At 52.1% G+C, this 22,030-nt stretch overlaps 1 protein-coding gene across 1 annotated transcript in view; it reads right to left on the minus strand.

Moving 5' to 3' along the window:
• Positions 1–5,657, minus strand: part of LAMA5 (laminin subunit alpha 5) — a 65,955-nt gene extending 60,298 nt beyond the window's left edge. Inside the window, exons 1-2 of the mRNA XM_088527717.1 lie at positions 5,364–5,657; positions 1,397–1,549 (exon numbers count right to left, since the gene is read on the minus strand). Of these exons, the coding sequence (XP_088383843.1) occupies positions 1,397–1,549; positions 5,364–5,642 (432 nt within the window). The 5' untranslated portion in view covers positions 5,643–5,657. The remainder of the gene's footprint in view (positions 1–1,396; positions 1,550–5,363) is intronic.
• Between the last annotated feature and the right edge of the window lie 16,373 nt (positions 5,658–22,030).

Raw genomic sequence — 22,030 nt, forward strand, 5'->3', positions numbered from 1 at the left:
ACTCACCAAAACAAAGAGGAAAGAGCAAAGCAGCGCCGGGTATAAGCAGGTTAGGACACGTGCCCTCACTGTAGGCAATTGCTATAAAGAGGAAGCTGCTAAAAACGGGCTGAAGCCAAAGGATCGAGCTCCTGTTGGGGCAAGCTGGGCAACCACCTCCTTGGTGGAGGCGGGAGGCAGCCAGAGGGATCCCAGCCCAGCAATCCCAGCTGCAACTTCAGCTGCCGACCTTGGCAGAGCAAGGGTGCGATCCCACCCTCCGGGGTACGGCTGAGCAAACACAGGAGCTTGGGAAAGGAGGGTGGAAAAGGCAGATTTATGCGGGGCTGGCGGCGGAGCCTAGGAAAGTGCAGCAGAAACCAGTGCTCTCCCTGCCCACTCCCGGGGCATCCCACTGACCTGCTAAACTGTCACATGGAGCCTGCAGAGCAAACATCCAAACCGCGAATTCCAAGGCCTAAATTGCTCCCGCCTCCTCTGCCCACCCTGTTTCAGCAGCGGAGGAGCTGGGGCCGCCACCGGCAGCCGGTCCCTCCGGCCAGCGCATGCTCCGCGCGGGGTCACCAGGCACCTCTCTCCTGGGAGATGCTCCAGGCCCCTTTGCCCAATGCTTGCAACACACTGGGGCTGTTTAACCAGCAAACAGGAACGTTGCAGCCCCACGGGACGAGGGGCACCTCCTGTGCTCCCTGCGCCGGCCCCCCAGGCCAGGAGCTCCCCGAGCCCCGCAGCCGGAGCAGCAGCCTCAGACCAAGAACAGATCCACATCCCACAGCATTTTAGGTCTCTCACCCACAGCATCTCCCTGCAGCTTTCAGAAAGGACATTTTTCCAATACTTTTCCCTGTGCTGAGGGAGGTTTGAGAGAACAACACGGCTTGATGCCGAATAAGAGCTGCAGAGGAGGCAGCGGGGCTGGTGGCCAGAGCCATTAGGATGTTAACGCTCCCTGAACTGCCAGCTAGAGACCAAGGACCCATTATCATCCCTTTTTGCCTTTCTTATTTATTTTAAGAATGTGAAGAGCTTCAGAACAGACTTGCTCTTTAAGAGCCCCAAAGATTTAAATGCACCAGTTGAAGTTTTACAGTGTAGCCTTAAATTCCCCAGGGCCGCGTGTCAGTGATGTGCGCTGGGGTGGAACTCACCCACCGGCCTTTCACAGGTGGTGTTGGCTGACCCCACATTTAGGGAGACCTTAAGAGGTATCAGTAAATCACACAGGCTGCATTTAACATGGACAACAGCATTTTCCCCCCAGGGTCTCCTGCCCTGTCATTAAGGGGGCATTTGGTCTCACCCCTTCAGCAAGGGTCACCTGCTCAAGTGGGACAGCCCAGAGCTGCGGGTCCTTGTCCCCATGGCCCACAGCAGCAGTGCAAAGGACTTGGGTTACCTGTCCGAGGTCCAGAGTGACGTTGACCTGGTTGAACTCCAGGCCCCTGGAAAGAGGGGGGCTCTGCCACCAGCGCTCGGTGCCGTCGATGGCATTGCTTATGGGATGCGCCTTGTTGCTGTTGGCAGAGGAGCAGATGTCGCAGTACTGGCCCTGTTGGAAAGCATAAAAATAGCATTTAGCTACAGCCAGAAAAACACAACGCTGAAAGAGCAGTACCCTCCAACCTGCATCTATGAGTGCTGCGAGAAAGAGCCCAGCGAGCTGGGTGAGAGCAAATTCTAACAGGAACACGTCGACACAAAGCAAACGGTACCAGAGCAATTCAGAAACACAGAGTCTGAGCCCGACGGTACATGAACGTTTTGTATGCACCAATTTAAAGCAGAGATTGAAAAAGAAACAAGGAAGAGCAAGAAGGAAAAAGGAAAAATAAAAAAAAGGGAGATTTTGGACTGCCCTAGTGTATTTTGGATACACACCAAATGTTGGGATAGAGGGGCCTGAACAGAAAGTGCTGGCCAGATGCAAAAGAACAGGCACAAGCAGAGCAAGGCCCCTCTCTGCTGTCCCCAAGGCCAGGGCCACCTGCCTTGGGTTTCTCCCTGCAGGCTGCAGCCTCGTGGAGCCCCCCCAAGCTGGATCCTGACGGCTCCTTCCTGGGATGGACCAGGCCCGGACCAGGCAGACCAGGCCCCCAGCTCTTCTATTCAACCCGCAGCCCTCGGGTGCTTGTCAGCCCATTCACTTCACAAGGAGAGGCCTTTCAACTACATTTTCATGCTCAGTAGTCTGGCAGCCAAGTCCCTTTCTGCTGGTGATGCTCAATGTGAGGCCAGAAAGGACAGCCCCCCTGTCACCTCGGTGCAGCAAATTCACGAGCTCTTCTCTGTCCTGCTTTGGTGGCGCGGCCGCTTTGTCAGCGCCCGGGACGCGCTGCCAGAGAAAACAGCTCTGCAACTTCAGCAGCGCCTCCCCGGCACGACCGGACAAAGACCTGGGCTGCTGGGGCTAATTCTTTTCTGTTTAATCCACAAATTTTACCGGACCCTGCAGACAGCCCCCCACATGGCCAAGTTTTGAATTTTGTGGAGCCTCTGCTCTGTTGCTGGAATTGCTGCTATGAGCATCCCACAAGGGAACTCTGCTGTGGGCAGTTTTGCTCACGCAAAAGGTGCCGTTGTCCCCAGGCAAGGAAGCTCTGTCCATCCCAGCAGCAGCTGCTTCCATGTCCCACCAGGGCCACGGTCTTGAGATGGGGCCGTCTCCTTTCCCTCCCTCCAGCTGCATCCCCACAAGGGCTGCAGCAAGACCCTGCAGAGCAAGCGCTTGCCATTTTCCAGATGCCCCAAGCACTGGAGGCGATCGCGGTCCTGTAGGAAATGGAGAATTCCCGGCATTCTTCCCCATGGCCCCGCACTATGTTATTTGCAGGCAATTATGCAACGCGGATCGTTTCAAACAATCACACCTTTTAATTAAGTCGGCTACAGGTACGAAAATAGCAGCCAGGTGAGCAGAGGGCCAAAGAAGGGGGCAGCAGAACCATCCTGCACAACCCCCTGCCCGCGGGGAGCTCCTGCCCAAGGGTGCTCCAAGGAGGAGAAACATTCACAGAACAAAAGTGACCCGAGGCTTTGAAGGGAGCCGGTGCAACAGGTTGTGCAGGGATTGCTACTGCAGTGCATAAATCTGAGGCTACATTAGAAAATGGGGATAAATAACAACAAAATGAAATTATTTTAATACCTTAAGTTCTTGCTACAGGAATAAGAGCAATCCAGAATCTAAAGTCCATATGGATGTACAGTGGAATTTCAAATTTAACAGGAGGGGCCTAACCCTAGGATGAGCCGCCATGCGCCTGCAGTGCCCACGTTTCCCTCCCAACTGTTGCAGCTGGGAATGGGTCAGTGGCTGAGCCAGGATTTCTGCTAACGGATGTCACGGACCCACAGAGGTACCAGGTCCAGAGGGGTTTCAGCAGCACTGGGCATAAACACAAGTTGTTTCCAGGTGCTCCCTCTTCTGCACAGTGATCACTCCAGGGCACAGAGACGCTCTCATGGCAGCAGCTGATTTTCATTAAAATGCTGCTGCAACGCGGAGTCGCAGCTCCCGGGGCAGGAGAGCAGGGGGAATCTCCTCGGTCTGCCAAAGGAAGAGCTTAAGGAGCGCCAGGAAACTGCACGGGATGCAGCAAAGCTGATACCGCTGCTCTGGAGCCAACAGCAGCAAAGAGAGATAAGGAGGGGATTTGGAAGGGGGGAAGCCTGGAGAGATCCCCTTCCTGCGGGAATGCCGATGTTTCCCAGAGGATAATGAGGGCAGTGCTGGGGGCTTTGTCCTCTTCATGTGGCCTTGCTGTGACCCGGCATCACATCTCCTCACCTCACTTGGGGAGAGCCACAGGGAGCGTGATCCATCCCTGGCCGCTCGGGATGAGGCCGATGGGGCGGGAAGCGGCGGGATGGAGAGTCCTGCTGCAGAGGGCTGAGCGAAGCTCTGCATTTTCCGAGCATCCCATTGGAAAGCCTGCGGGCCCCTCATTCTGAAAGGTGATTCCGATGCCCAGTGAAAACGAGCAGAAAAGGAGAGAACTGACTAAACTCACTGACTGGCTGCACTGATATTTGCAGCAGGTCCTTAAGCAGGGGAGCTTCTCTGCAAAGCAGCAGCCACAAAGGAATTTTGCCAATGGTTTACGAGGGCCACTGGGCTGGGAAGCAGCACCCACATCAAAGCGCCCCGGTGCCGGAGCTGCCCCCAGGACAACAGGATCCGCTGCTGCCAGCCGAGGAGCCCCGCTCGCCCCTGGGAGCATCCGGAAAGGGGCCACACAACGGACAAGTTACAAGTGTCCCCAATGCCGGGACAACCCCCCGTCTCCTCGGAGCCGCTTCCCGCAGTTTGCCGGCCGGCGGGAGCGGAGGGAGGACCCTGCCGCGTGGGCCGCCTTCCCGAGCGGCCGCGTGCTGCTAGTTTCGCTTGGCAGATGGCCGGTTTGCAGCCGCGCTGCTCCTGCTTTCCACATTTAACACGAAAACTAACGTACATCACCTAGATGCAACGACTAGGTCCCTATAGTCTCCTGCTACTACTACTTAAAACAAAGTGCCTTTAAATTATATTATCTAACAGCTTAGCAAAGTGAAACAGATCCTTTAACTCTAAAGGATGGCAAAATACAGAAAGACCATGCTGCCTCCCATCACTCCCCCACCACATTTTTAATAATTTCTACAACAAACAGGGCAAAATTCCACGTCGCAATCCCACAAGAGCCCCAATCTGCAAATAGTCCCACACCAACTGAGGACAGCGCAGCTGCAACAAGCGAAATGCTTCAAAAGCTGATCTTAAAGCAAAGTCCCCCCAGCAAAAGGCCAGGAAAGGCTCGAGTTGAGAAGGCGGTGGGGGGGCGGTTTTCCCTCCTCTCATCACCAGGACACGAAACAGGGACAACTCGAGCACTCTGCTGCGACAGGTGAGCTCCCGTGTCCCACACTAGCACTTTTGCGACGGCTCTTTGCTGGGGGACCCTCCCTGCGAGACCCCGCAGCGGTTTTACCAGCCGCGTTCCCGGGTGAGAATTCCCGGCTCCGCTCCGAGCTGGATCCCGGGAAAAGCGCCCGGACGGCGCGGGCGAAACGCGCGCTCCGACTTTGCTCCTCGCTCTGTCCCTTCGCTGCAAACTCGCTGTTCGCCCCCATGTCCCACTCGGCCCCCCAGGTAAGACCCGCTCGGGTCAGACAGACCCGCGTTTGCGGTGGCGGGACCCGGCACCGGAGCCCCCCAGCACCGCCAAAACCCCCCACCGGGGCCCGGGGCTCCCGCCGACGGCGGAGGGGGAATCGCAGCGGGGCTCAGGCCCCTTTCGCACCCCTTCCCCGGGCACGGAGGCGGCTCCGACGCCCGCCCCGGGATTCCCCCGCACGGGGGGCAAAGCGGGGGTGCCCGCCCGTACCTGTATGGTCTGGTTGGGGTCCCCCCCGGCCACCGGGCCGCCCACCAGCTTGCAGTAGAGATCCTCCACGGCGCGCCCGCCCGCCGCCTCCTCGCCGCAGGTGGCCGTGGCGGCGATGCGGGTGCCCTCGGCCAGGTTGAAGTAGGGCGGGTGCAGGCTGTGCCCGTTCACGTCGCCGGGGAAGGAGGCGGGCGGGCGGCCGGCGGCGGCGGGCAGCGACAGCCACAGCAGCAGCGACAGCGGCGGCCGCGCGGCGCCCCGGCCGCGCTCCCTCGCCATCTTCAGCGGCGCCGCACGCCGAGCGCGGGCGGAGGAGGAGGAGGAGGCAGGGGAGGAAGTCAGGGGCTGCCCCCCCCCCCCCCCCGCCCCCAGCCCTCTCCGCTGCTGCTGTTGCTGCCGCCCCGGCTCCGTCCCCGGTGCCCGCGGCGGGGAGGCGCCCCCGAGCCCTTAACCCCTTCGTGGCGGCCCCGCAGCGTCCGCCCCGACGGGAGGGGAGTCACGGGTGGGGGGCGGGACCGGCTCCGCACCGGCCTGACGCGCGTCGCGGTGACAATAGCGGCCAGGGCGGGGACGGCGCCAACAACGGCCCATTGTGCCCCGCGCGCCCGGCGCCCCCGCTGCTGATTAACGGGGGCGCTTAAAAAAATAAAAAAAATAATAAAAAAAGGGGGATTTTTTTCCCGCGGCAGCTGCTGGCTTCGCTCAGGGCCCCGCGTGAGGGGACAGCGGTCGCTTCCTCGCAGGTGGCCGCCACCGAGGGGACTTTGCGGTCTCACCTGAGGGTGGAAAAGCAGCAGAGCAGCCTCCCTGCCTGCTCCCTGTCCCCACCACGGAGGGGCTCCCGCCACTGCTGGGAGGTGACGTCCTAGGGATGTCAACGGCAAGAACTTCCATGTAACAGTGTGGGAATTATCCCGGCAAAACGCTGCTTGGATTTCCAAGCTCGCAAAGGCCCTTTTAAATCCAATAACGGAATGATTCGTGCTGTTAAGGAACACGTTGTGCCTCAGGTGGCACAAACTAAAAATGATGAACGATGGAGGCAAACCGAGGCCAGGCCTAGAGCCCACGCAGCTGGGTTGCAAGAATACTCAAACCCAACGGGAAGCAAACAAGGTCTTCACACCTGCCCGTCATCCCACATCATCCCATTTCTATTTTATGGACAGTTTCCAAGGAAACAATCCTCTTGGAAATGCTGGTGGTGCCAAACCCAACACTGGTGGGTTCACACGACAAGGAAGGACCAGAGCTCAGCGCCAAACCTGTGCACCCAAAGGCTTCCCAAGGGCTCCCAGACATCCTCAACCCCTTCCTGCTTTTCCAGTCTTCAGAGATTCCCTCCTGGCTTGGTATAAAGCCCTGCTGACTTAACAGGTGAACATATCGCTTAATAACTAACTAGACCCTTTTAAGGCAAACGTGCATAAAACCAACCACATTGGGCAGGTTTTGCCCTTTAAACCACATATTAAAAAGGAAAACTTCCTCTGGAGAAAGTGGAAGAGCTGCCTTTGAATGCACTGGTGCTCCACAGTAATCGTTAACTAACCTTATGTTTATGTAGGGGAAACTGGTACTCCTTAACTTAAAACTTCCTTAACTTCATCAAACGCCACACTTAATTAGTTGCTTATGCCCCATGGTATCTGGGAATATGTAAAGGGAATTAACAGCGGAACTGGGTTTAGGAAAGCAGCTTTCTGTGACCCCGCAAGAGTTATCCGGCTAAACATGTGGGCCGGGCTAATATCCCTAATCCCTCTAGTGGCAACAGTGTGGCACGTAATTAATCACCCTTCCAAAATGCAATTAAGGGAAGGGAACAACCCATGCGGGGGGAAATCACCACGAACACGTGGGGTTTGTGGCACAGAATCAGCAGCACCACGCAGGAAAACAAGGCCCTGTTGGCCGCCTGCGCTGGCTCCTGTAGCTGGTTGGCAAAGATGGTTTTAAAGACCCAGAACTTACTTAACTTTAGATACCCTCAAATAAGTTAGCCTGTCAGAGATGCAACGTGAGGAGTTTGAAACCAGAGAGTTCTGAGTTTTTTTCCAGCAGAGAGGAGGGGGGGGGCAGAGGGCTTAGAACAATTAAATATCCTTCTTTTGATGTTAATCAAAAAATTCCGGTTAACCTCCTGAGCTCCTACCCCAGCCCTTAGGGAAACACTTAGGGGAACAAGGTGTTTGTGCTGACCCGCAGCAGCCAGAGCCCCGCTAGCAGCATCTCATCCAAGAGGCCTCAGCGGCAAATATTGCTGGTGAAAACCACTTGCAGGCAGAGGAGCACTGCTCTGTTCCCCCAAAACCGAATATTTATCATTCATGGTACCTACTCGAATCCCTTTCTTTGAACCTTACTTCTTGTGCCCTGCAATGGTGCTTCTTGTCTTGGCTTCACAGTAGTGAGGTGCTCTCAAAGGGGAGCTGCTGAAGCACAAGAGAATTTTCTGTTTAAACCCCATCCACTGCCAGCAAATGGGGAAAGAACTGCAAGAATCCAGCCCGTGGCAATCTCACCCAAACCTGCTCCCTGACCCTGCGTGTAACAACATGATTTCAGCCACGCTGCTATCCCTCTGCAGCCCTTACAGGCATCCAAGCTCCTCTGGAGCTTTATTTGTGCCTCCCTAAAACTTGCAGGACCTCAAGGAGCTTCCCATAGGAAATAGCCAGCTCTTCAAATAAGCAGAATGATAGCCAGGTTTTGGGAGGGTGGAGGGGCAGGAGGAGTTTAAAGCACATCTGAAAGCAAATTTACCATTTGGGTTCCCAAACTCTTCCCTGGTGAGGGAATTTGGTTGCTAAACCAGAACAAAGATTCAGGAAATACCAGTCAACACTTTTCCTACTTGTAGCCCACTGCAGAAGTCAGAGCAGCAGCCAAGTCCCACAGACAGAAGCAAGGCCTGACAAGTATTTCCGTGCTGATGCTGAAAACCTCTGCTTGCCATAACTATCTTCTCTGTTTTATTTTATTTATGTGTTTTTAATGTTGTCTATTACAGAGAAATGAAAAACACACAAAGGGAGTCGAGAGCAACCACTAGATGCTAAGAACTGATTCTTGAACCAGCACAAGCAAGAACACCCAAAAGCCTCCCGACACATCTCCGGAGTTGTAGTTTTACAAGAGGGACTGTAAAATAAATATCCCCCAAATCAAACCAGGCCTAAACCCCCCAGTAGGTTCCTGGTCCTCTGTCTTTCCAAGAGACCTGCGCTGAATTTGCTCAGCTCACAAAGCCCTGGAAAAGCCTCCCCTCCTGTTCATACAGACCCTCGCACACATGCACACCCAGACACTTCTGCAAACACAGCCCCAAGGTACATTTTCCCTGTTTGTTCTTCAAACTGACAGCTCAATTACAGCTTTTTTTTTAAACCCTTCTGCAGAGGAGGAGCTAGGGCAGAGCTTGCTCCTACGGTGGGAAACAATTCAGGAGTTCTGTTGAAGGCATGAGGAATTTCACCAGAATCTGCCTCCAAGAGCAGTTCTTACAAATTGAAGGTCAACCAGAAGGGACCATTAGACTCAGAGTCCTGCCTGATCTGGCCTGTTCACCCCAAATCACGAGCTTCCACCCTGCGCTCCTACTCCAAGCCCAGCTCTCCCTGGCTGAGGCTGGTTTGGCAGCGGTAGCAGAAACAGCGTTAAAATCAGCCAGGCCTGACCAGGCTGATAAGACAACGCACCAGGAAACAGATCTGCTAAGACAGAGGGTCTCCTGCTTATCTTCCCAGAGCCCAACTGCTTTACATGGAAACATGGATCACTGGGACTAACCAGCATCAAACGAACACGAAGAGAATCGGGAAACATCTGGAATTAACCGTTATTCCCCTACCCCTTTTGTAAAATTACTTTACGGTATCTTATTTCCTCACTACTCTTCTCTCTTCCAACATTTAGTCAAACTTGAAAGACTGTTTTGACTCAAAAACTTCTGGACAGTTTGCCAGGCCTGGGCAGTACCTTCAGGTTACAGCAAGGGCTGCATCTGTGTTTTGTCTGCCGAGGACGTTCTCACCGAGATCAAGGCGCTTCCCGCTCCGTGGGGACACGTCGCTGTCAGCCCCTTCCAAGGCCAGGCTGTGCCCTCCCCAGTGTCCCCAGCCCTCCCGAAGCCACCACAGGTGCCTTGTTCACCCTGTCTCTACCTGGCACTGACCCAAATCCTTTCTTTTACAGCCTAAACTCCCTGTGGCTCCAGGGCCCTTTTCTTTAATGGGAATTAACAGATGCTGCTCTTACCTGAGAGGTCTCATTAAGAAGAAGCAACAAACTCCAGCAACATCAGACACAGCCAAGCCACCCTACAGAACCAGGTATCTCCACACACCCTTAGCCCAACAAACCCGTGCTTTGCAAACGAGTTTTGGGAGCTGCAGGGCAAGCCCAGCCTAACGCCAGCCTAACACACACCACCTGTGGCTCCACAGAGCAATTGGCTACAGCTGAACCTGAAGAAGGTACTGAGTTGCCAGCAAAAAAATAATGCAGAGAGCAGCATCTTTTTGCTTGCTTTTGAGTCAGGAAACTGAAAGTTTGGGCACATGCTGGTTTCCCCAGTCAAACAGATAATGGAGACTTGCATGCAAAATGCACACAGAAACTCCAAACGCACATAGAAATTCATATAGGTTGCATGCAATGGTGCAGGCAAAGACTCTCTCCTTGCAGATACAATTTTAAGAAGTGGTATTTGAAAGGGAAGAGTGGGATGTTTGGTGGGAATCCTATAGAGCTTTGCCCTCAAACACCATGCTAAAGCATTAGCTGCCTTCCCCGCCAGTGTGAGCAGTTTCTGTAGGGGTTTCTACAAGGTTTCAAAGCTGAAAATGTTCCAAAGATTGTTTAATAAGTAACACCAGTCTCTTATCAATCATAAGGGGTGCAGTTAGAGAGAGGGGCACAGCCCTGGCAGGACCACCCAGTAGATTTGTTGAATTTGGAGGAGCAAATATTTAAAGTTGGAATTTTCCCTGTAACCTCCAACCTGTAGCTGAGTTTGATATTTAAAAGTGCAGCAAAACAGAAGGAAGCAGCAAAGCCACGTTCCCCGTGTAAAGTTCCAGTTCTTGCTGCTCCCCAGCAGCTTTTCTAATTGTGCTGCACGTGTTTTCCCAGATGAAATGAGAACTGTGGGGCTTATAAACAGTGCCAGCTGGTAAAGAGGTTAGATGCAAAGTTTGAAAAGAAAAAAACATGTTAAAAACGAAGGGTTTCCTCCCTTGTCCCTTCCAAAGTGGTTCTCGAATGTGGGAAACCTCATCCCCCAAGCCCAGGGGCTTGGAGGGTCAAGCTCATGGGTGCAAGGAGGACGTGGGGCCGCTGCACTAAGTTGCCCGGTGCGAGCCGAGCTGCAGGCAGCAGCCTGGGCATCACCTTGCACGGATGACGAGGAGCTCCACGTCCTCATCCTGCCCTTTCCAGTTACCTCTGGGTGCAAGGAGGGACCCTTCTCTCTGCTGCACCGGCTCCAGCTGCATGGAGCCCGGGAAACGCCTCCTTTTCTTGTCTTTTTTTCCTGGGGACACACTCAGTCCAAGCACAATATTGACAAGAAATGCCTCTTTCCGAGATTCCCACTCCTAATCCGTGGGACTTGGAGAGGGCGAGAGCATTGTAATGAAATATTAGCAAGAGTTGCCTTGGTAACTGCCCAGATGAAGCCCTCTTATATTCACTGAAGTTCTCCCAGCGTGACTAATACCTCCCGGGCTATAGTTACACCACGCCGAATGTCCTGAATGCATGACCAAGTCAGCAGAGCAAACACTCTCAAGCCCCATTTATACGGTTATGGCTTAATCTGATTATTTTGTAGTTTGACCAAGAGCAGGGAAAACCTGCAGCGTTTCACTCTGCCGTTTCCCCCCGCCACCGCTTTCATCCGGCCTCTCCGCTAACACGGACTGTGGTTTCCCAGGCCGCGTTTCCGAGGCCGGAGAAGCGGCGCCCGACAGCTGAGCGCAAATTGGCGGCATCTGCTGAGATGCATCTGGCAACACTCAGCCCTGCTAAGGTCCCCAGCGAGGGAAGCGGGGGGACACCGAGGCCTTGTCCTCCCTATGGCTCCCTCTGACTCTATTTCTGGGGCTGGATTTTAACTTTCGACTTATGCTGGGTGGGATTGGGGACAGAGCACCTGCAAGGAGGACCTGCAAGTGCACAAGCTCTTATCTGGTTTGGGCTTTTTGGAGATGCAGAGTGTTACTTCCTTTAGCGGGATAATCTCAACATTCAGACACCTGTTTCCATGCAGCAGGCAAAGCTCCCAACACTCCTGCTTTATGTCAAGGGGGAGGCAATGGCCATTTATTAGACACCCTGGAGAAAGTTAGGGGCTTTGGCCGCTCTCATGTCCAAGGTGTAAAGCCTGGCCAGCAATCCCAGGTCATCCTTGCGTGCACATGGGCTGCAAATCAAAGCTAACGTGTCCCTGCAAGACACACCAGGGCGCAAGGCGGCTGCGTTTGGGCAGGGAGATATTGAACCTTCCCTGGAACTCGTCCCCTGCCCGCAGCACAAGCAAATCTCCCATCGCATCACACCTGCGTCCGCCCTAGATAAGAACCGGCCGTGGGTCGGGCTCCCTGTCAGGAAAAGATTGTACACATTTCCATTGTCACGGGCATTAATCTGGAATCTAAATTACTTCCTATTTGGGAAAGCATCTGAGTTTTTTTCCACGTTGATTATTCCTAGTAGCTTAATATGGGCAGCTAGGTATTTTGCACTTAAAAATAAATCCCCCCAGGAGGAAAAGATAACAAATAGGAAAACAGGAGCTTTCTGCAAAATAGAAGAGCTGTCTGCCTGTTTCTAGCATCAGAAAGACGGTGCCACAGCCAGGAAGCTAATCTACAGCTGAGGCTCAGATCTCTCTGCACTATGGTTTACTGCGTGACCTTAGGCAAATCACTTAGTTTTCTCTTTGCCTCTTGTCACCAACTTAAAATCAAAACAGTAGCAGTCATAGGGTGCAATGAGAATAAAAGCTATGAGATACTCAACCACCAAATGTTAGAGCATTTTTAAGACTGTTCAAAACGGATTTAACAGCTAAGCCCTGCTTGATGTCGTAGGTTCAACAACCTTCGGTGCAAATCCTGCACGTGCCGCCCAGTCTCTCTGGTTTGCCTTCCAGCAGATTAAACAGCTAGCACAAAAACCAGCCACTTTGTCAGAGTTTAAGCAGTTCAGAAACATTACAGTCCCTAAGCTGAGCTCCAAGGCTAACACAGGGTTTCACACCCTGGGTTTCACACACTGGTGTGGTTTTGCAGCAGGGATGCTTTTAATCAGGTAGCTGGAAGCATCGTAGAGACCAGTCTTGGGTTACTCTTTGGCTGGTGACTTTCAGCATGAGATTTTCCATCCTTACACCAACGTGCAATTTCCTCAGCACGTTCAGGATGCTGGTGTTGGGCATCACTTCTGTGCACTTGTCCATAATCCATGCACAGCCGCCGCGGTAACCAAAGAGGCCTTCCCAGAAAGGCTGGGGTGCTGGGATAGATCATGTTACTGCTTTTAAAGGCTTTGCGTTGTTATGAAGGGTGATGTTTAGAATACAGAAGAAAGAAACCTCAGAACCACAGCTGGGCTATTTGCAGGAGGCTTCTCCTCCGTGTTCAAAGATCCTTGAAAAACTGGCAAGGAAACCAAAAGCAATAAAGGGGAGAAAAAAAAAAAGGTACTTTGCAGATTAGGAGATTAAAATTACTAGTACACAGTACAGTAATTTTGTAGTAATTAAATTCATTAACTTGTGTGTATGTTGCCATTTCAGATGGTTTGGGCTTTTAAAATTTTATTGAAAAGAGCCACATTATTTAAGAGCTTCAGATGTGGAGTTCCTGATGAAAGGTGCCCACCAGGACTGATCTGTAGCCCTGCGCTCCGAAGGGCTCTGAAGGTGAAAGCCCCTTGGGAAGCCCTGGCAGGATTTGCGCAGATGGTGCCTGACACCCCCATCTCCACACTGGGGCTTCCTCCCTTCCCTGTGGATGAGGAGGTTCCCGGGAAGTGGAGCGGGCACAGGCGTGTGCCCCTTGGCATCCTCGCCCTGGGCGCCGTGCTCCAAGCATGAGGTAGGAATAAAGGAATTTAATTAGTTGGAGCCTGCCTCTATCAACCAGTTCCAGTGGGAGGGATGGGGAGACAGTGCAATACAGCGGCTATGTGATTTGCATGCTAATAAAGGCACAAGCTCTTTCTCCGGACAAGCCTCGACTCGATCCCTAGATTAGAACTTGCACAAAGCCCAACTTCCTCCCCAAAGCGCCCGCCACACGCAGCCGCGCCAGCTCCACGGGGCTTTCAAGTTAATTACAACCCACTCTGCTCTGCTGTTTAATGTCTCCCTGACTGTTGCCTGGCCTGCAGCGGACTGAAAAAAAAGCAGATTTAGCGCATTGGGGTGTTTATCAAACCCTTATTATCGCGGGCCGGGGCTGGGAGGGAAGGTTCGATGCTCGTGCGCTTGTTGGTCCCGGTGCCAGCCCAGGAGGGACCCGCGGCCAGGGACAACATGTTGCCTTTGGCAGCAGGATCTGTGTAATCTGCTCCCCTTCCCCTCCTGGCTGTGCCAACACAACCGTTTGTGAGGCCAGGCTGTGAACCAGCACAGGGAACAGACCCAGCTTTAAAAACAGGAGCAAGAGACTTTGGGTGTTTTTATTTTTAAGCTAGTTTAGCCTTCCTGTGGAGAGCCCTCTTGGTGAGGCAAGTCAGACATCTGCACCCGGCCGGTAACGCAGCTGAGCACAAGCAGTTGTCCAAGGAGGGACACCCAGCTCCGGATGATTTAAGACAACCGAAAAGACCATTTCTAATATTAATTAGGATGCAAACAAGTGTGGAGGATGAACCAAGCCAGAACCAAATACCGTGTGGGAGGGAGGATGGGTCAATGCACCCAAAGCTGAGCTTTTTTTAATTCTCAGGAGCGTGTGCGGGTTGTGCTGTTTCAGCTGGTTTTGCAGAGCTCGTAAACCCTGAATGTTTTGCTGAGGAATTTCCAGTCAAGTCCAGATAAGTGGCAGGGACAGCACACACAGTCTCTGGAAAGATGAATCAGCAGCAATAAAAGGAAAAGAAAAACAGTTACTTGCTGCAGTGCTTATGTGGGAGCCGGGTCGAGCCCCTGCTTTGTCAGGAGCTTCTCGAGCAGTCGGCAAGACCCAGCTCCCAGCCGTGCCCACCGCAGGAACGGGAAGGCAACGGGATCCCCCGCCGGGAAGCTGGAAGCACAGCCAGGTTCTCAGGGCGAGAGCTGGGTGGTCTCGGAAGCGGCTCGCAGCGCTAATTCCCAATAAAGCCCCATCTCGGCAGCAAGCTGCAGACACTTCCCTGCTAAAGGAAAGGCCGGGGTCGCTCCTGCGGTGCGGGGCGACCCGAGGCGGCTGCCGCACGGGAAAACCCTGCGGAAGCTCATCCCAAACGCTCCTCGTTTCCCCCGAGATCCCTCCGAGCCGGAGGCCCCGCTCTGCCGCCCGCTGTGCATCAACCGTCAGCCCCGACCCTTCCTGCGCTACCGCAGACGCAGCTCAGGGCTCAAAGCACCACAACTTGCAGGTGCTGGTAAAGACTCGGGAATTTCAACGCATTTCCCCTCCTCCAGATTATATCCCTGCCATCTTTTAGTAGAACCTGTTTTTGTTTTTTTTTTTTCTTACAAATATATTTCACGTGGGCAATGAAATGGATTTGCAAAATGCTGCTGTCAGAACCAGGTCCCCGAAGCATCCAGCCACCTTCTCACTTTTTGCTCCGGAGTATTTCACGAAGGCTCTGACAGCACCAAGGTTTTTTGAGAGGTACATGACTCGCAGTGCAAATTTGTACATTTTGGCATGGTTAAAACTTAAGGCAACCACCAAACTTCCACCTTTTCAACGCCACACACGTGGCACCAGGCACCCAAGGGCGGTAGTGGTTCTTGTTTTGCTGCCCTGGGTTAGAAGCAAAGGATCCCACATGGATTTGCTGACATGTCCAGTGAGGGAGGGCTGCTCTCCTTCCCACACAACAGCAGTTATCCGACTCCTTCCCTGAGAACTGCGCGGCACCCTCCAAGCCAGCCATAAATCTCCCAAATTCTTTGACAGGCAGATACATCCTGTTACCCTGCTTTACAACGGCAGAAATTAAGGCAAACAACAGTCATGTTTGCAGAAGGACACAGTGAATCCATGCCAGACTCGGAGAGAAACAGTTGAAAATCCTCCTCAAAATCTCCCCCGGCTCCGGAAAGGAGATGAGTGGAGCCCGGGGCAAGCTCCACCAAAGGAAAGGAATCCCTGTGGGGCTCCTCAGGGATGCAGAAAAACCTGGTGATTCTTCCCAATAAATTCTCCACTCTCTTTGCAATTGCTCATCTTTATGGCGCATACATTCCACATATCACTTTTATAACCAGAGATCAGGAAGGGATTAAACCAGGGGCTGCAAGGCACTCGCACAGGGACCCTGCTTACCTAAGCAAAAAGAGCAGCTTCTGCTTTAACTGTGTTAGAAAAAAAAAACACAGAAACCCCAGTGCTAGCAGATGGCTACCAGGTGGGGCCTGTTGACTGCCCCACACCAGGACATCTTTAGGCAATGCCCCTTTCCTCAGCAGAGGCACCTTTCCAATGCATTGCAGTCCCCAGCAGCTTTGCTTGCAGTTTGCATTGCCGTGTGCGTCCCGCGCTGCCTGGACGCAGCTCCCACAGCGCCGGGCGAGCGCTGGGAGCTGGGGACGCTGTGACGAAAGAGCGCGCTGACCCCGGGACCCCTGGCAGGCAGAATTTGGAAAAGTCACGGCGCTGATCTAAATTCATCCCGAGGGTCAAAGCATCCTCTGGGGGCCAAAGCTCAGCAAACACCGCCCTGCCCAAACCAGCAAGAAACTCACTCACGTCCAGCCCACGTCACTGGATTTAGGGCATCTGAAATGCCAGTCCCTGCTCCCTGGGATGAAAAGGTTCTTGTATTTACTCAAGATGTGGCTGCCACCTCTTCATGGTAACTAAGCGGTTTGCAAGGGTTGCTTTGATCTTCAGCAAACACTGCGGTCTTAGCATGCAAAATATTGTAGCAGCTTCTGTTTTGAAGCAGTGAGTGTTGCAGGCTCTGCTTCCCTGCTGAGCTGGGAGGGCAGAAGCAAAAAAATTAGAACAGAAAAGGAGTACAGGGAGTACACCTTAAGATAAAAAAAAAAAAAAAAAAAAAAGAGGGCAAAAAATGTCTGTGAACATTGGACTGCTAAGAAAGGAAAGCGATTCCTTGATGCATAACAGCATTTTTTAAAAAAGCAGGAAGAATCTTCACTCATCTATGAAGTATTTAACAAGAGAAAACCAACCGATGAGGGGAGAAAAAGTGTATCTCATGAGACTTGTTGGAGCAGCCAAAGGTTCCAGATTATGGCAGAAAGGGAGAGCTGTGGATTTACTGCCCGTGAGGTCCTGCTGCAGCCTTGCAGGGAGCAGGGTGTCCCCAGGACCTGCTTGCGGAGCGTCCTCGTGGCTGCAGGAACTACACAGGAACAGAGGAGCGGGACGCGCCGGGCAGCCCTGGATCCTGCTTTACGGACCGCTCCCGCGGCGCGTTTCGGCATCCCCCGTTTCAGCAGTTTCGAGCGACGCATCAGGCGGTGGCTCATAAATCTCAGCTAACCAGGACATTTCCTTAGGCCCCCCTGTCTTTAATCGCTCTCCAGATCTCTGTGTGCGAGAGCTCAGCAGCTCCCCTGGCAATCCCAGGGCCATCCCGCGCGCTTCCATAGGACTCTTTCCAAAGCAGCCCGTGCCGAGAGCCAGCCCGGACCAAGGTTCCCTGGTGGCTTCGTCCCCTTGTGCAGCTTCACACGCATCGTCTGCGGCGCTGACAAAGGTTCAGCGAGTGACGAGCAAGGGCTCAGCTGGGCAAACCCCGTCCGCGGGGGGATCCTAGCCCGTAACTCAAGCTGCTTAATCTGGTCTCCATTTAGACTCCTGTCAGCCAAAAAATGACTTAATTCAAAATGTGTGTTTGGGGGGTGATCACGCTTTTCAGTGCAGGCTCAACAGAGCCCAAAGGTGATAGAAAACCCAAGCTGTGCAAATGATTTTTCAGGAAAATATCCTAAATATGTAAAACAAGCAGTCTGCTTGCTCTTCCAAGACAACAGGAATCTGACCCAAAACACACCTCAATTAGATCATGTCTGTCTGATACCGTTCCATGGGAAAGAAGTTGTTATTAGTACAAGATACAGTAGCAAAAAGTTTATATTGTCCATGTCTGGGGACTGTTCAGGGAAGGCTTGCTATTAAAAAAAAAAAAAAAAAAAAAAAAAAACCTTGTGCTGTAAATAGTCCAAAACCAACCATGATTTTAGCCTGGGACTTGAGCAGAACTTCAGAATTATTTTAAAAGCAAATCAAAAGATACTTTCCTTTCGCTTCTGAGAAGGCAGAGTTGCTACTTAGCTGAGCTGGGACTTAGGGAGTCGCTAATGCAGCTACAGGAATAAAGAATACAACAGTGAATCATTTCACAAGTTTTTGAACATATTTGGCACATGAAATTCTGAAGAGGAAAACCCCTTGTAGGCCGGCATTTTCCATCCCTGGACAACTCTAGCCTAAGTTTAAAAAATGAGAATCAGTATTCCCACAGGACAGAAATTAAATCTTTTTAACCAGGGCAGCAGCTTGGCTGGCAGTGGGGCTGGGGATTATGATGCATTTTTATGAACGGGGACAATCAGTCCAAGCTGTCAGAATGGCTTTAATTAGGATTACCAAGGCGCTACCCCCAAGTGAAGAGGTTTATAGGAAACCAGATGCCAGTTTTGCTTTGCAAAACACAACTAGCAGGTGGCTAAAGAGTCATTATGTAAGAGACTCGCCAGGAATATCCATGGGCATATACACATCCATAGGCAGAGAGAAGAAAAAAAACACAAAGAGATATATTCTCCTCATCACATTTTGGAAAGGCCCCAGCACAAGGCTCGTAGCTGTCCGGGTCCCACCGGCTGTGTCAAGTCACGCTGCAGATACCAACAAAAACCTGTTAGAAGTGAAGTGCAAATCATGAACCTCGTCCTACAATTCAAGGAGCTTTTTCTACACGCAGAGGATTTTTGTCTGGGTAATAAACTGCACAGGAAGCTCCAGCACGTTCGCTTCCACACCCGCTCCTGCTGAGCCCCAGCCCTGCTAGGAAGGGATGGGGAAGTTTTGTCCCCTACAATTTCTGAATGGTGTCTCCTAGATCAGTCCCGGAGCTGGCACGGATCCCCGTGGGCATCTCTCCATCCGGTTCAAAGAGGAAACGCTTGGCAGGAGCACAAGTTCATCCTTCAAAACACTCAGAAGACCCTAGCACAGATGGTGCAAAGAAAATATTCTCACTTGCCGCCACACCAACCCACTGCAGCAAAAACATGGGAACACAAGAGTGAGGATAAAGGCAGTGGAAACAGGCAGGCACCGTCTGTCATCGGAGCAAAGGGCCCCTGCAATTAAGAGCACAGGCTCCGTCTGGTTTTGGCATCATTCATTTCTAATGGGTGCTGCCATAGCACAGACAGATGCTGTAGGTGAAACTGAACCTGCACCGTGCATGATATATGACACTTTATCCGGGATATTTTACCCAGGCACGGGAAAGGCATGCTCACACTGGAATGTGACAGTTTAAGTGTTGCTCCTGTCAATCTTCAAAAGCTTTTGCAGTCAACCTGACCTGCCCAAACTGCTCTATTCTTCGGCTGAAGATTTTAAACTAATAAAAACAGCAAGAGATGATGAGCAGTGGAGGCAGGTGATGCTGAAATGAGTTAGCACGCAAAGTCCTGGAGACTTATTTGTATCCTTTCATCCAAAAACAACCTGGATCCTTGAAATACTTTGGCACATGTGGTCAGGGGAACAGACACAAGCAAAATCTGTGAGGAAAGTGGTTTCTGTGAGCAAGCCGCTATCAGAAGCACTGAGGTGGGCCTGGGGAGAAGGTAGTTTGGACAAGAAAACCGGATCCCTGGAGGGTTCCCGGGCAGGTTGCAGGCAGATAGTCCCCTCCAGCAGTTTCCCTTGCAGAAACCCGACTTCTCCTTCCCTCACCACCCGGGTGCCTTTATCTGGGCAAACAGTGTCCCCCGGGCCCCATTCAGCTCCTCCTTCCACCTCAGCACTTAGTTAATCATACACGGCAAGAACACAGCCCCTTTTGTCGGAGCCCTGCGAGCGCAAAGGCTCTTTGGGCAATGGGTGGGTATCACTCCAGGTCTGCAGGGAGGCTGGCATTCAATTCAAGCCACACTTTGAAGTCCAGATACCACTGCACTCACTGCTCACAGCCCATACAACCACCCGTGTGGAGGAAAAATAAGTTGCCCCGGGCGGATAATTTCAAGCTGGTGTCTGGAAGTCTAGATGTGCCTGTGCACAGGTGGGTTGTGCAAACTCTGCCTTCTCTGGTCAACGTCACTGCGACATCTCGGCTCCTCAGCCCTTGGAAAACCTTATTAGATTTGGCCGGCTCAAGCCACAGCAATTCAACAGCATATTGTGGAAGTGCCTCTGCTGGGACTGAGCCTAGAAACTGCCAAAATCGCCCCACACACGCACCTTGCATTGAGGGCTCCACCACCAGGTTTATGGGGAAAACCAAAGATGTGGTTGTTTGAGGCAAGCCCATGGTGCACTTAGTGGCCTAAAAGGCCCCTTCACTGCCCTGCTATAACTATATTTTTTCGAAATCAAAAGTTGAGAAAGAGCTTATGTTGACTTGGGCTGGTAAATGGCCACAGACTGCCCTGCGTGGGCTGACCTACTGTCGCAGGACCTACCAAAGCAAGAAGAAATGTGCGTGGGCAGAATTCCCAGTTCCAGAACCGGCCTCAAAAATCAGATAATACCCTGGGAAAACGGAGGGAAGACCCCAGGGGAAGCAATGCTGTCCCCCACGAGCAACTCAGGACAGAGGCAGCTTCCCTGAAAGCAGCTCAGAAGCTGCCTCCATTGCACAGGATGCCATTAATTTCTGCAACTTCAGTAAATGCCTCCTTGCTTAAAATCTAGTTACACAATGCACTGCTCCAATTTCAGTAATTTAAAAAGCATATGCCATCAGATAACTGTTTAATTAGCCAAACTAATAAGTAGAGCATATAGTTAATAGAACAGCTTTAGATTTTCAAACCCCAATATTTAGTTTATTGCTGGTACCACCTTACTGTGGACTGCTCTGGAAATAAAGTGGACTAGACTCAGGACTTCCCACCCTTGCAGGATCTGCACTGCCCTGGGCATAGTTAGCTCTATGTTGTCCCTTTGACCTCCTCGATCCATGCAGGAGATTCTCTGGGGGGCTGCAAGAGGGTAGTGCTGAGCTCCGGCATCTTTGGGGAGATCCTGCTCTCCTCCTGCCCTGGAAACACTACATGGAGATAGGGCTGGCACTGACCCAGAAGCCCCACAGGACTGCTGACCCAGCACTTCTTTTCTAATGTAAACAGTTGTTTATGGTCCAAGAAAGCACTTCACAGTGGCCAGCCCAAACATCTGAAAATCCCCCTCTCCCCAGCTGAGTTTAACAATCTCGATTTCATTTTTGAAAATCCCCCTTCTCCCCAGCTGAGTTCTGCTTAAGAATCTCATTTTCATTAAATTAATGAACTCCAGTGGTTTCCACCTGCCTTTTGATTTCTGGACCATCTTTGGGTTGTATTCCAAGTTTTTCCCTGCAGTCTTTATGAACAGAAATACACTTAAAAAAATAAAAATAAAAAGGAAAGCACAAGCATAAAATGAGGCTTCAAGCAGAACATCTGATACTGTGAGACATGATAAAATCACTGGAGCTGGCAGACCTGGCAGGCTGCCCTCTCCTCCTCCATTGCGGCCTATGTGAATTGGCCTTTGTTTGCTACAGATTCACTCCACCAGTTTCTCACCAAAAATTAAACCCTGTTTTATCCCAACCTGGCCCAGAGGGCCTCTGGCTCCTGGCCAGAACATACATAGCATTTCTTTTTATTTGCTCTTCCTCTCTCAGTCTCTTTTCCCTTCAGAATTCTGTTCCCTCCCGATTTTACTGATTAAAGCACTTTCTTTCATGTCAATACATTTGTTCTGTACGGCCTCCGGGGTCATAAAGAAGTACAAATTATTATGGATGTAGAGGGAGCTGGGAGAAAGGCGAGGAGGGAAAGGGATAGCAGGAGGCATTCCTTTGGTGCTGACACACAGGCCCGGATATTTTCCTCGAGATGATTCACAGGCAGGGAGGGAAGTGGTGATGATGCCTGCGAGGAGCCTCGGGAACACGCGGTCATCGGGGGGACCATGTCAAAGGAGCCACTGTAAGCGCGGTGGCACTTCAGGCCCCTGCACAGTCACTGCTGGGCTGTACCCAGGGACACATCCTGGATAAAGTGCCCCAGGCTCCAGCATTCCCATAAAAACAGCCTGGTGACTCATGGCCACAGAACCCAGTGCCACTTCCCTTAATGTCAGAGCTTTAAAATCATGGGGAAAATAAAGCTCAAGGAGCCTTGGCATGAGGCCAGAGAAGTCCTGTACTCTAGCAGGGACATGGATGCCCTAAGGCAGGGACAGTCGCTGCAGACCATGTCTCTGCTTGATACCTCTGGCTCACAAGTCTCATCAGCCTGG

This window comes from Tinamus guttatus, unplaced genomic scaffold (assembly GCF_059628265.1).
Source record: "Tinamus guttatus ecotype Peru unplaced genomic scaffold, ASM5962826v1 Tinamus_guttatus_pri_ptg000027l, whole genome shotgun sequence".
Taxonomy (NCBI): Eukaryota; Metazoa; Chordata; class Aves; order Tinamiformes; family Tinamidae; genus Tinamus; species Tinamus guttatus.